The following is a 15362-nucleotide window of genomic DNA, read 5'->3' as shown; positions in this document are numbered from 1 at the left end:
CTAACATACTAAGGGACATGACAATCTTATTTCCACTCAAAACTCCATAGGGACTCTTGAGAAAGTCCAGTACTCCCTTTAGTAGTGACCACCGTTGTCTAGAACAGGAAATATGTTCAATGTGTAAGAAAATACAGCAGGTAAAACATTCAATCATTCTGAAATTTTGATGAACAGGACAATATATTACAGAATGCTTACAGGTATTTGGAATTCCTGTGGTGTGCCCTAAAGGTTATCAGTAGCAAAGGAAAAAATCTTGTCCTTTCCTATAAAGGAAAACAAAATGAAAGCTGAAATTTGAAATGGAGAAGTTTGTAGAAAAAATGTGCAGATAAGTGGATGTGTGTGATTCCTCTTTCTCCTCTCTTGAGATGCATCTCTTTCTGCACAAGTTTGCTCATCTCCAGTTCTGCTTTCAGTTCTCTCTAAGTTATTCTACAAAAACTTTTTTGAAAGAATCCTGAATATATACACCGAGGGGAGGAGAGATTTGTACCTGCAGCTTTGATGTGATGTATGGCTTTGGTATAATGACTTTGTGAGGTTTGTTGCAATATGCTGAACTCTATGTCCTTATGAATGATGATGCTTAAAAGTAGTATCCCTGTCATCCTAAGTTTATTAGTTGCCCCTATGAAAATAAAATATCCTAGAATCAGTGTTGTAAAAGGGTGTGAAATGAACAATACAGTTGATCTGACCATTGGCCTTTACATGTATAGTCACAAGCAAGACATTCCTGTGAGAGCCACCATTAAGTGGAATGTAGAGAAAAGAGAACTCTGAGGAGGCTTCAAAAAATCTTTGTTGCATGACGTGGAATGGTTCTGTTTTCTGAGAAACTCAGATAAATGAAACAAAGTGAATGGAGCACTTTGCTAAGAGTTGAGCACTTCTGCCCTGGATTTGGTACTCCAAGTAAAAATGTTTTGATAGCTGTAGAATTGTTAGTTGAATTTGTCTGAAATAACATAGTGGGGTTTTTGTTGTTGTTTGTTTTTTGTACAAGAGTTCTTAATTTCTGTATGTAACTATAACTCTTGCCCTAAATATCCAAAAAAAAAAGTGAATGGGTGCAAGATAACTGCATAGAGACACACTGAATACAAAGGCCTACAATTTAAGTCTCTGCTCCCAACAATCACTTAAACATATGTTTTTGTTCAATACGTGAATGGTCCTATTCACTCCACTTGCATTACTTTTGTGCACAATGTGCGTGTCTAAATGTTTTTATAGATCAGAGCCCAGAAGTAAAGCAGAGATATATCTCCCAAGATCTCATGTGGTATTTTCCATACATACTTAGGCCCAAATTTTCACCGCCTAAATCTCACACACATTCTTGAGAGTTTTCTGTTTGCTGTCTTCAGCCTTTTGTGATACCTAGCTAACAGAAAACATTAGGCGCAAAACTCTTAAGTGGAGCGTAGGTTGTTTGACTACAGGGCTCAGGCATTCTGGGGACACGTAGCTTAAAATCACACTTAACTTACTTATTACCATTTTACCCAAAAGCTCCAATCAGGATATGGCATTCATTGAAGTGAAGATGCTGAAACTATCATATACACACGTGGTTACTTTCTCAAGTAACAGGCTAACAGTTCAGAGAACCTGCATCCATGAACACATGAGGGATATAGCATACTCAGCTTTAAAGATTTAATGAGCAGGAGGAGTTTGCAGGAATGAGGCCTGTGATACGTGTTAGGAAGGAGATGCAAATTAAATGTAATTTGGAAGCTTTAATGTATTTGTTGTTGAAGTGCCAATTTAATTATGTACAGCACCACAGATGACCTTGAGGAAAAAGGTGTTTTGAACACTGTGTGGCATGGCAAAAATAGCCAATGGTGTCGCTGCCAGCTGTGTGTTTGCCAAGGCACTGGAGTGCTGGGCTGCTGCTGCTGCCAAGGGGAAAGGTGGGGTATGTGAAATGGCAGCTATTGCTGGGGCTGAGGCTGTCTCTCCCCATGTGTTGCAGTGGCTATGCCCTACTCCACATTTTGCAGGAGGAGCTGCAAGCCTGGCTTCCTAGAAATCTTCCTCTTCCCTTTTCTCCACCCTTTTAAGTATCCTCGTTCTGCCTTTACATATGTCTTCCTTGTGACAAAAGCAGTACGGCCCTGGGCTTCCTCATCTTTCTGGACACCATAGGTAAATCTTGCCTATGTTGCTGAGAAGCCTTGAGCCAATTCCACTTTCAGACACCAAGGAAGTTTTAAATAGGCTGTACTGTGAAGCCCATTGAAGTCAACCAAGAAGTTTCCATTGGAATCAAAGTGGATATGACTTTGTCCTTTAAGGGCCATTCTGGAGGTGAGGGCGTCATATCATTTTGACGAAACGTAACGGATGGCGAAAGCCAAGCTTTCATCCTGCTTTAGTGTCCAGCTTTGCACAGTATTAGCAACCCTAACAGATGACTGAGGCAAGGCTTAGAAATGAAGAAGTTCATTGAAAATGTCATGCCGCGCTCCCATCTTAATCATGCTTAAAGAATGTAGAATTTGCAACAAAGTACCCAAATAAAAAAGCACCCAAAGAAAACACTCATCTGCAATCCGCTTTAAATTACTATAATTTTTTTCACAGCTTTTAGCTGATGTTTTTGTACATAATCCTAAATCCTAATCAGAAAATATTTTATATTACCATGTAGCAAAATATCTCTGGCCATATGCAAAAAAAACAGCCCATCTGCATTTCTTTTATCTGCAGAAAAAGAAGTAAATATATCTAATGCATGAATTGTTTTAGCCTATCAATAGATATCAATTTAGCCATCAGTGTATGTTGTAAAACAACACTTAATTTACTGTCATGGTTAATGATCTTTATGAATGGATAAAATGAGGATAAACTTTCTTTGCTTCCACAGCAGCCACTTTGTTGTTCTCTTTTATTTTTACATTCTCGTTAGTAAAAGTTTCATGAGTTTATGTTTATTCATGCTATGCTAGAGATAGTTTTAATGTCTACCACGAGCAACTGAGAGATGTCTTCTGCACAAGCTGTAATAAGTTATTAGCAATTATGCACTAATTTCAGAAATCATGAAACTCATTTTAAAATATTTTTAAAATACAGTATTTTGATCATCTATAGAACATTTATACGGGGGTTGTCATAATGTGCATAGGAAGGTAGTCAACTAAAAATACACAAACAGTACTTACACTATATCTAACATCACAAATATTTTCTCTGCTTTGTGTTCTGAGCCACTAGATAGTATATTCCACTCAACTGGAACTTATCCCATAACAAATATATGGGATATGTCATATTTAAATATAAAAAGGCCATGCATACAATCTACTGCCTCTTTAGAATAGACTAGAGCTATTTTGGATGCAGATTTCAAACCTATTTTCAGAGTTTTAACATAAAATTTGTAAGAAAAAAAGGTCTTTTAGTTTTAAGAGTCTAAACTTTGTTAAGGGAATTGATCTTGGACAAGAAGGTAGTGCAGAAATGCTACAATCCGAAATGAAAGGTGGCCCAGCTTTGGTCACTAAGTCCTTCTAGGGTAGACAGTTACAGTATTTCACTCACTTCCATTTATGCATATTCTTCAATCTCCAAATAATAGTCTCAGTGAAGGGAGTTTCTACACAGTTTTACTGATTTTTTTCTACCTCAGCTCTCCATTCAAACTTATCCTGGCCTCAGCTTTGTCTCAAGCACAGAGTATCCCCACTTCTCTTGATTTTAGCATAGCTCTCAAGCCTGCTGTCATCTGCTCAGCAGCTTGTAACGTATCAACACAATATAGTGAAGCAGTACTCCTCCACTAAAAGGCTGCAGCGGCTGGATGGAAATTTCCAAAGAGATGTTTAACGTCTGTACCTAAAACTTTTGAAGCTTGTCAGAAAAATGCAGGCTTTAGCCATGGTTCAGTGTTCCTACCCTACCAACAGTGCTCGGAGAGCACTGGCACTGACACTTCTGTGCCCATGGCACATTTTGTGCAGGGAGGTTTTTCTGTTTGTGTCACTACTCATGAGCCTATCTGAAACATTTTTCTCTCTGCTGCATCTCTAATAAACACACAACAGAGTCTGGGGACTGATCGTGTTTCAAAGCAGCCTCACTATGACCCCACTGCATGCTCCGTTTTCAACTTTCATGTTGGCAATCCAGCATTGGCTTATGACCATGCAAAAGAAGAATTTCTCCGGAGGGCTCTCTAGTTCCTTTTTCCTAAGGAACTAGGTTTCTTCAGGCTGAACCACCACACTAGGCAGGGCTTGCCCGGCTGGCGCTGTGCTTGGTAATGCTCTGCACAGGTTTAGCCCGCCCCTGCTTTAGAGGGCACAGGGCCTTCGCAACGGATGTCACTCACAAGGACGCAGGTCTGACACAGGCTCCCTCCAGCTCCATACCGCTGCTCCCACCGTGGCGCCTCAAGCAGCAGCTCCCCGTGCTGGCAGGCCCGAGGCTGGGGGGTGCGAGGTGACACAGGAAAACACCGCAGTGACAACGGCCGCGCCCGGACCCGCTAGGCAACGAGGTAAGGACCGAGCAGCCAGCACCCCTCACCCTAACCTGCAGCCCGCCGGCGGCGGCTCCCTCACCGGCCAGCCCGGGCGCCTCAGCAAACCTTTCTTCCCCACACCTGCCTGCCTGCCTGCCCCGACGGCTGCCGCAACGGCCGCCGCGGCGGCGCTGCAACGGCCGCCCGCGAGGCTCGCGCCCCCCCGGCCCCGCCCCTCTCCACGCCCTCTGCCGCCTTCCGGCCGCGGGAGGCGCAGTGCGGAAGGGACGCGGCGGGGCCGGAGCGGAAGTGAGGTGCCGCCGGCTCCCCCGGCGCGGAGCGGAGCGGGCGGCCACAGCGGCGGCGGCAGCAGCAGCAGGTGGCGCGGCCGGTGAGGGGGGCGCGGACGGCAGCGCCGGGACGGGGGTGGCGGGGGAGGGGGCCGCGCCCGTGAGCCAACCGCGGAGCCGGCCCGGCTGCCGCCGCTGCGGAGCTGGGGCCGCCGGGGCGCCGGCGGCGGCAGACAAGATGGAGGCGGCTCTGTCAGCGCCGCGGGGGCCGGGGAGGGGCTGCGCGCACGGTGCCCGGCTCCGCTGGGACGATGGGGGGGGGCGGCGGCGGCTGGTGTCCTCGTCCCTGCTGCCCGCCAAGGGAAGGGCGGCGGGGCCCCGGGGCGGGGGAGGATGGAGAGGGGTCAGCAGCTTGTTCCGTGTTGGAGGCGCAAAGTCCGTGTGGCCGTCCGGCGCAGAGGTTACCGGCGCTGAGCTCAAGGGAAGGAACAGGGCAGGAAACGCGCTCCCGGCTTCCAGCAGAAGCCTCCCTTCGTCATCTCTTTGCTCAGCTTAAGCCCTTAAAATTTGGCTCCTTGTGTGTTTCCTTAGTAGCCTAAGCCCTTAAAAATCTGCCCCGTCCCTCTGTTCTTTATGGTTTCTTCTTTTTCCCTTTTTATTTTAGAGGAAGCTCTTACCTTTATGGCTTTTAGGCAGTTTCACTAGTACAATACTGCAATGTCTCATTCATTGGCCGCTGCAGGGGAGGGTTTCAAGCCAAACAAAACCCTGCTTTCATTAAAACAACACCAGCAGGCTAACGTTTCTGTTTGATCTTTTAAAACCTCTTAACAGCTTTCCCAATTAAACTTCGCTGTCCTTTTGTACAAGGTCAGCATCAGTAAAGTTGTTGCAAAATTTGAAGCCTGCCCAGGCTTCTGGTCCCCTTCGTTCAACATTTAGCATATGAGTAAGACAGTTGTTCTGTGTTTGTGGAGACTAGAGGAGAATCGTGTTTTCTGTTCTTCTAATAAATCATGTTTGTTAAATATCATGAAAGAAATTCAAGTTGTCTCAGAGAAGCTTTTAAATAAACCTTCTGGAGTTTATTTATATGTCGATAATCACGTTCTTGAAACATGGTTATGTTGTCTTTAATTATTCCTTATATACCCTTGGAATATGAGATTAAAAAAAAAAAGCCTCATGAGGTAAAAAGAATGAGCGTGACACCTTTTTTATGTTAAACCCATACATTTCTTAGGAAAGGATGGAAGTCAGACCTGCTTTGCAGAAGGTATCCGGAAGCACAAGAAGCTTTCACTAACATCATCTTATGTTGGACAGGACTGCCTCTGATAAAGGCAAAATGGCTTTCAGTAAAGGATACCGTGTCTATCACAAGCTGGATCCACCTCCATTCAGTGTGATAGTGGAAACCAGAAACAGAGAAGAATGTCTCATGTTTGAATCTGGAGCGGTGGCTGTACTCTGTAAGTTGATATGTTTTGATAGCTACAATGTAAAAAGTTGGCTGACTTGATATTTTGTAAGCTATGTGTTTTTTATGTATGGATTATAAACAAGGAACAGCTATTCTGTTTTCTTACTTGCTAATGGTGAGGCTTCTGCTTTAAATGAAATGACAATTTCTTCTCATCTGTTGAGAGAGAATTTTGCACTTTAAATTAGATTTCAACATGAACATTTTTTTCATGTATGCTAAATTTTCTTGTAATAAGTTACAACAACATCTGTTTGTGCCTTTGGTTCAGAACAACTTTATCTGAATACGTGATAGCTCGGTGAAAAGTGAATTCTATATGTTGTACCTCATAATAAAAAGTTCTATGTTCTTAAATGGTATATCATCATAATTTTTATCTCATTTTATGTGATGACATTTTGATGGCTTTTTGATTTTTAGCTTTATTTTGCCCAGTATTTTTTCCCATCATCAGACTTGTTGTATATTAGTTCATCCTGTAATGAAATGAGTATATATTTGGAGCAAGGTGTTCTGCATTGCCAAGTCATTTTTACGTGTTTTCAGTGATAACTGCTTTAAATATTTCTAATAAATTCTTTGGCTTTAAAATTTTTTTTAAATCAGATTTGTAGGAGGACACTAAAATGAGAAGTGCGGAAGAGAACTGTCAAATAGTTAAGGTCTTACAATGTAGTTTGGTTTATATTTTTCAGTAAGGAAAAACTTGATTGCAAAGGGGTTTCCAGGCTTGCATTTGCCTTTTATAGAAGGCTGAGGTACCGTGGATGGGTTTTTTTTTTTTTTTGGAATCAATAACTTTTTTGATGAAAATCAATTGTGATGCCTGTTCATGATTTTCTAGCCTAGCATGCTCAGAAAATGAGAGGCTTGATTCACTGCCTGAAATCTGAGGAGCTCAAAGACACACCTCTCAGGAAGGTGCTCTGGCCTTGAGACTATGGAGTGGGCCGAATGGGGAATGCAATCTTAACAAGGTCTAGCGCTATGCTGCAAAAAAAAAAAAAAAACAAAAAAAAACTAGGGTTCATTAGGCTGAAGGTAGAAAAGTCCCATGGTTAAGTATATGCCTGAGAAAGGTAAATCTCAGGGTTTAATTCCCACCCAATGACTGGATAAAACAGGAACATTTATTAGTGCATGTAAATGTAACAGTTCTGACAGCAGGGATTGATCATAGATTTCCCTATTTCATGTGTGAGTGCCTAACCTGCTGCCCAACTACTCTTACAAGACTCGGTAAGAAACGTGAGTTCCAAAGAAGAGTGGGATTCAAGCTACATTTCCTTTCTTCGGTATTTGCTGTTGGCTCTTGTAGACGTGAATGTGCTCCTTGGCTATGGCATAGTCTTTTCTGAGGCATGTGATTCTCCCTGTGTCCTTTGTAAGGTGCTTAAGAAGTCAGGCTATAGAGTCATTTGTAGTGGACAGGCTATTACAAGCAAATGCTCTCTAGCATACCGCTTAATCTGCATCTTAGTTAATGTGTGATTTGGACTAACTGTGACTAACTGTTAGAGGCCTAGTGATGGGACACACCATTTTGAGGATTGTTTTTTCCTGTTACAGCTGCTTTTTGTGGCATATCTTGTTGACATTGCCAGCGTTATTTTAAAGACATTGTGTAGTGGGCACTGGGTTGTGAGTAAGTGTCCAGTCATAAGACTAGTGAACGGTTGTAGTGAAACAAGGGAAGAGTGTTCCGAAGAATTTTGGAGTATTGGTTTTTAACATGTAGTCAATAATTAGTGCAGATGTTTAAGTTCATTAGAGAGCAATATGTTGAAAATAACTTATTCCTGAAAGTTAGGCTCAATAAAGAAAGCAAGTTTCACTTCTTATAGTATGACTTATATCGCTGGTGGTACCTTGGTGAAGATTCTCTAAAAATTCGAAATCTGTAACCATACTGAAGTTCTGGCCCTCTTCTGTGCCTTGTATTGGTATCAGACAGAGGAACGGGAACCCTGAGGAAGGTCTCCAGTCTCTCTCCTCTACTAGTTAACAGTGTGTTTGTCCTTAGTGTTTTAATTGGCATGTTACAACTTGATAAATATTTATACTTAACTGTAACTAGTTTTCCCGAATATTGTAACCTGAACTTGTAAACTGCTTCTCTCTTTCCATCTGGTGAATGAGCTTATTTTCCTAATGCGTATTAACTTGTGTTGATTTGCTTTAATTTCTTGTTTGCACATAAACTCTTTAGGCACTGAATCATATGTTTTGTTTTGTTTTTTTTATGGTTGAAAGATCATTCATCACTCTCAAGTCATCTTGAACTGACAGAAGAAGGGTAGAGTCCACTTGCTCAGGTGGTTTTCTTCTGCTTGCTATTAGCTCCTGAAATATATTCCTTTTAATACATATTAAAGAAGTACAATTATTAGTGCTTGGGGATGTTTTGTAAACTGCTACTTCTTCGTCTCTTTGGTCATGCCACAGAAACCTGTCGGAAGATTCTAGTCAAGCCTGACAAACTTCTGAATATTTGTACAAACCTAACTTCAAAGCCAAAGTTAATGAAAGACTGGCCCTTTGGGAAAATCCTCAAGATGGTTGTAAAATCTGTCTAAATAGATAGAAAGGTGGCCAAATGAAGTGTGTTCAAATTCAGTACAGTATCATTGCAGAGTATTACAGACACGTGCTATATTTTTTGTTGACCGTGGTAATACTTTTTAGGGTCAACAAAAGCTGACAGTACTCATCTCAAGCTGTTAAGTAATTTTCAAAATATGTTAATAAATACTGAACATAAAATTAAGGTGTTTAGCCTTATGCCCAATCATAACTTTTAGGTTTATGTAGCAAGCATAACACATTGCATATGCTAATGAAATACACTTTAGCACTAAAAGCAATTCATATGGTTAGTTCTGAGAGCCTTAGCGAACTACATCTTTTGCGGTATGCATATACAGAATTTTGGATTTGAACTGGACTGAGAGAAAGGACTGCTGAAGGCTTACTGATCCTTTAAATGTCATCTTAAAGGAAGTCCATCTGTTGCTTTGCTGAGGGAAGGATAACACTATTAACCTTCATCCCCTTTACCTTCAATGAAGCGTTGCAGGATGATTCCAAGGTTTTAACTGGGTCTATGTATGAAATTCTATACAGATCATATACTGTGTGATGTTCAGTGTATATTGTATTTGCACTGAATGTGTTATTCAAGTCAACCAAGTAGAATGGAAGGAAGGAAGGAAGAGGATGGAAGGGATAGTTCATAGTAGTTATTGTTGCGTAACCATTCAGTCCTAAGATGGAAGCAGTCCAAGCCGTTCTTCTGTTGGAAGTGTTTTCTGTTCTGCTTGCATATCTGAGAAACACTTCACTTGCCTTTGCATATTTATTACTGCTCTTATCAGCCCAATGTTGGGTTAGCCAAGATATTGAAGTCTGAAGGGATCTTGCCAAAATACTTCTCAAGGCCTTGTAAGAGCATTTATTTTTAAATATCAGCTGCTTTATTGCATCTTTGTTTAGACTTTAGCTACAGGATGTCACAGATCTATATTTTTATTTAGCATATAAAGTGTACAGTATGGTTTTTTGAAATAGTTTATAATGAAGTATCTCTACCTTCAAACAATTCATTGACTGAACAGGAGGATGTTCTCTCTCCCTGTGCCTCTCTGGTGAGTCATAATGAAATGAGTGGGAAGCTGTCTTTACTCCTATCGCCTGCAGTGAGTAAAGGAGAAGGTTCTGTCATCTTGCAAAACACTGGGGCCTTAGTGAAGAGAGCTGGAGCTTCATGCATCTCCTTGGACTTCAGTCTTATGTCAAAGCTGAGAAGAGAGCAGGTGTGAACAGGAAGAGGCACTGTGCCTGCCCTGAGCTTTCTGTAGAGCTAGATAAAGTAAGAGCAGTTAGGCGACAACTGGATAATAACGTACATGTGCAGCAGATGTCCTGGAACTGTAGTGAATTTTAGCAACACTGCTCTATCACCCATGCACACTCCACTTATAAATAAATTATTTTAAAATGAAAATTCTTCAGCACTGCATGCTGGAAAAAAAAATAGCAGATATGCTACATTTATCCAAACTATCTATATCTTCATTTTGCAAGAGCCTTTCATACTGTAAGAAAGCTAGATTCCCAAAAAAGAAACATACTGACAGATATATTTGCTGAGCACGTGCTCTATATACATCATTAAGGAAGGTACATTTGCAACAAGAATTCTTTTCTTCAGTGCTGCTTGCTGCAACCATTACTAACCCACCACTGTCTGAAGTCTTTGGTGAAATAATTTTCATCCTGAATTTTGAGTGGAATTCCATCCCCCTTAACAGGGGAAGAAGATTTAAAAAATAAAAATAAAAAATTGTACATGCCATTTTTCAGATGGACTTAAGTTTAGTATAAATGCTTTCCTGTTTATGTACATTTCCAGAGAGATTTATAATAACATTAAGAGTTAAAACTCTTCAAGTGATCATCTATCCTCTGGAAAGAGATCTTATATGAAAGAGGAAAGGTCAAATACAGGCTGTGGTAGGAAAAAATTTGAATGTATTATGATGTAATATTTCAGTCATCTGAAGCCAATCACATATAGCAATATGAAAGGACTAGGATGTGATGGCAAACAGCAATTTCACCCTCCCTTAGTTATTACTGTCTTGACAAAGTGTCATCTTCCGGGCTACGCCTTCCATTTAAACAGTATCCTTAAAACACTTCAGAAGCTCCAGGGAAGCAACAGCTACAGTGGCTGCTGAGAACAGCTGTGCTGGCGGAAGAGGTTATTGTCTGTCTTCCTGTCCTCAGGTGCCTTTCCCTGTAAATTCAGGCAGAATTCTGTTTTTTTCAAATCTGCTGTGAAGGGACTTAGCTGATCACTTTCCAAGCATTTCAGACAAAACAGGAGATCGCGTATGCTAGCCTAGCACATTTTGAGAAGTTCAGGCAGTGCTTACAGTAAGAATTCTTCCAGCAGATTGGTGGAAGCAATAACCTTGTCTGCGAGGAATATTACCTCTTTCAGTGGCATGATGGATCTAGAAGAACTTGGTCCACAGTTCTGGAAACATGAGAAAGAAGGCTGCTCACAACAGCCAAAATCCCTTCAGAATCCTAGGTAGGCTAGCATTACAGCAGTAGTAAAGACCATTCTGTATCTATACGCCTGCACTTTGTATGAGTTTAAAAAGGGATTTTCAGTGGGAGCGTATAATTCCCTTTATGCATTCCCTTTTGAATTCAGTACGTTTTGCTGTCATTCTTGTGCCCGCATAGAAAGAAAAGGTGTTGTTTTAGCCTTATTAGACGTCCCTCAAATGATAGCTTTTGCTAATTATGTGTCTGCTAAGAAGCCCAGTTTACATATGTCTGGAGTTACTCAGACGTCATTTTCAAAAAACTAATTATCATTCCTAAATTTGAAATAATTTGCTAGCTTTTATGCATGCTATCACCTGTTTAATTTGAAAGTTATAATTGTGCACTGTTTTGCAAATTAATTTGCAAAGAACTGATTTGTACAGACAATATTGCAGCAGTAGGCTTTTTCATGCGAAATATTTTTTGTGCTTTAATTAAAGCATTCAGTATTGGAAAACATCTTTATAGATTACTAGTGCCATTGACTTTTATTTTCAATTGTGAACAGGTAGCTGGGCCAAAAAAACCCAAATTTAATGAAAAGCAAGTACTTTTAGGCTTTTATGTAGATCAGCTTATTTAATGCTTTTATTTCCTGGTTTGTTTTTTGTCCCCTCTTCAGTGACATTAGTTGAAAAAAAAAAACATTTTGTGAAGTAATGATTGTAAATTTACATGGTATTGAAAAACTGTACTGAAGCAACCATACTTTTTATTTGCTCATCTGTTACTTTTTTTTTTTTGGTTCCAAACAGTATTTTTACTGGTGTGTAGTATTTAAATGTAATTGCTAACATCTGGAAGTACAACCTGATTTTTTTCAATAGATGTGATTTACTATTTGAGGTTTCTCCCCTCGTTCTTAAGATGTCTCTAGATTATGGTAACATCTAAATGTCTCTGTCGAGTGAGTAAAGATACTTCATGAATCCAGACTGTGCAAACAGAATGAAAACAAAATTACCCTAATTAATGCAAAGTAAAAATCATGTGAATTATGACAGATTTAAATAGCTGTCTTCCAGTTTTCTGTACATCTGTTACTTCACATCATTAAACAAAAATATATATTGAAAGTAACTCAGAGATGGTTCTTCAGTTGGTTGATTCCTAAACTGACGTGGTGACTCCACTCTGATAATTGATTTTAATGTCTCACTTGTGTGGTAATATTAAAGCTGTGGCTTTGATTTAAATACAAGAAATTTCTTAACTTTCCTAATTTGAGAAAAAGCTCCAAGACCTCAGTCTTTAAAGCTCAAAAACAAGCTATGTAAAATAATTCATACAACTTTTAGATTTAAACATCTGAAAGTATCAAAAGTTTGAAGAGTTTAAGCAGTAAGAGTTGTTTCTCTTCTAACTTAAATGAGAATAGTCTTGTTTCTGAAGGAACTACACATAATTTCAGGAATATGTCTTACACTGTTCCCATCTCAGTGTCCCATGTTGTAGCTGGGAATTGTTGCCTCTAGCTCATGATGTGTCATCATGGCATCTGTGAACCTATTAAGAAGTGAACAGAATTGTAGGAAGCCTAAATGATAACTTCTAATGTGATCTTCCTTTTCTAATCCTTGTAAAAATTGTAAAGCTCGTTTTTAATCGGAAATTAAGCAGAATATATTTTAAATCAAACTATTGTGACAATATGTTTTTTAATGGTCTTTCACTTGTGTAACAGCAAAAGGGCTCACATAATCCCTTTAAAATAGTTTAATCATAGCAATACTGTTCAACATCTTCATTGATGACCAGGATGAAGGGACAGAGGGCCTCCTCAGCAAGTTTGCTGATGATACTAAACTGGGAGGAGTGGCTGACACACCAGAAGGCTGCGCTGCCGTTCAGAGGGACCTGGACAGGCTGGAGAGTTGGGCGGAGAGGAACCTCCTGAAGTTCAACATAGGCAAGTGCAGGGTCCTGCACCTGGGGAGGAATAACCCCAGGCACCAGGACAGGCTGGGGGCTGACCTGCTGGAGAGCAGCTCTGTGGAGAAGGCCCTGGGAGCCCTGGTGGACAACAAGTTAAGCATGAGGCAGCAGTGTGTCCTGGTGGCCAAGAACCCCAATGATATCCTGGGGTGCATGAGGAAGAGTGTTGCCAGCAGGTCGAGGGAGGTGATCCTCTGCCTCTACTCAGCCCTGGTGAGGCCTCCCCTGGAGTACTGTGTCCAATTCTGGGCTCCCCAGTACAAGAGAGACATGGCGCTCCTGGACAGAGTCCAGCGGAGGGCTACAAAGATGATGAGGGGACTGGAGCGTCTCTCCTCTGAGGAAAGGCTGAGAGAGCTGGGCCTCTTCAGCCTGGAGAAGAGAAGACTGAGAGATGACCTCATCAATGTGTACAAGTATCTGAAGGGGGAGTGTCGAGAGGATGAGGCCAGTCTCTTCTCTGTGGTGCCCAGCGACAGGACGAGAGGCAACGGGCACCAACTGAACCGTGGGAAGTTCCCTCTGAACCTGAGGAAAAACTTCTTGGCTGTGAGGGTGACAGAGCACTGGCACAGGTTGCCCAGAGAGGTTGTGGGAGTCTCCTTCCCTGGAGATACTCAAAGCAGTCTGGGATGTGATCCTGGGTAATATGCTCTAGAGGACCCTGCTTGAGCAGCAGGGAGGTTGGACTAGATGATCTCCAGAGGTCCCTTCCAACCTCAACCATTCTGTGATTCTATAATTTGTCACCTTTTACATGATAGTCAGTGATTGATAAAGTGAGATATTAGAGGTACACACTTGTGATTTAACTTGGAACAAGTGAGACATTTCAATTTTTAAATACTATAACATACTAATTTTTAATAAAAACTGACTTGAAGTTACTTTCTCCTTCATCTCTTGATTCCACAAATGAGGCCTATGAGTTTCAACAAGAATGCATTAAAAATGCTGTGGGGTTTTTTTGTACTGCTAAATAGCAGATCATTTTTTCTGTTTTAGAAGTGAATCGACTTGAATCTAATTAGATGTAATGGCTGAAGCTGCTTTTAATTTCCTTTCTGCTTAATGTCTCAACTGACAGAAAATAATAGAAGAAATACTGCCTCATAATATTTGCATGCAGCTTTATACACAGACACATGTATGCTTGCATTATGCCTACTGGTTAATGCCCTTATTATGGGCCTCTATACCTTAAAATTTAAAACCTGTTAGTTCCAATGTACTCTATGAAAGCTGTCATCCCAGCTGCTAATTTCTCTCTTCAAAAGTTGTGCATCTTAACTCATTTGTCCTGGTGAATGACACAGTTTTATAGTTTTTCAGGCAGCCTCCATTTTATCTCCTTACTTCCAACTATTTAAAAATGAATAAATAGAAAAGTCTGTTTCTCTAGAAGCAGGTTGATTAATTCCAAAGACTTATGTTTTTCTGAGTATGTCCTCATCTTAGCTGCATTTTTTTGAGATAGCTCATAAATCAAAGTCCGAAGAGTTCTCACAGGCCAGCCTACCATTCTGAAAAGAGATGTTGCCATTCACTAGGACTGTTACAGGGGAAATGAGGAAACGGTCTTGGAAATGTTCCCTCTCCTTCTATCTGGATTACCGTGGCCTTGCTGTGGTTTAATTTTTCTAAGCTGCAGTTCAGTAAGTTGATAACTTCAGCTGGTCATGGAGGAAACTGGAAGTTGACTTGACCTACAGTAGATATAAGACATTAGAGAGTTTGGCCTCAGCCACATATTTTTGTAATTTCAGGCCCTCTTGTGTATCCAGCTTTATCTGATGGCGTTGCTTGCATGCTGAAAGAATTGAGAGAGAGAATATATCTTTGTAGAACTGAGATAAACTTAATGTATCGGTAGAGAAGGAACTGTTAAATGTAATATTTATGAGGAGAATCTGAACAGCTCCAGAGCACATTATTTTTTACACTGTTTGGTACTGGGTGGTATGAAAACCCACAAATTTAAGCAGTGTGAGTATCATGCCGCTTTAGTTTTTATGAGAAAAACAGTTTCTGTACAGTATGCACT

General features: G+C 40.8%; 1 protein-coding gene across 23 annotated transcripts in view; it reads left to right on the top strand.

Moving 5' to 3' along the window:
- Positions 1-4423: 4423 nt before the first annotated feature.
- The window catches only part of SYNJ1 (synaptojanin 1), a 71835-nt gene continuing 60896 nt past the window's right edge, over positions 4424-15362 (top strand). For 16 of the 23 annotated variants that reach the window (XM_068912350.1, XM_068912459.1, XM_068912425.1 and 13 more), the window contains exons 1-2: positions 4760-4877; positions 6020-6248. In XM_068912350.1, the coding sequence (XP_068768451.1) occupies positions 6092-6248 (157 nt within the window). In that variant the 5' untranslated portion in view covers positions 4760-4877; positions 6020-6091. Of the gene's footprint in view, positions 4523-4755; positions 4878-6019; positions 6249-15362 lie in introns of those variants that run through there. The other 7 variants (XM_068912468.1, XM_068912452.1, XM_068912444.1 and 4 more) reach the window with 3 other exon arrangements.

This window comes from Struthio camelus, chromosome 1, assembly GCF_040807025.1.
Source record: "Struthio camelus isolate bStrCam1 chromosome 1, bStrCam1.hap1, whole genome shotgun sequence".
NCBI lineage: Eukaryota > Metazoa > Chordata > Aves > Struthioniformes > Struthionidae > Struthio > Struthio camelus.
This window is presented reverse-complemented; position numbering and strand designations above follow the sequence as displayed.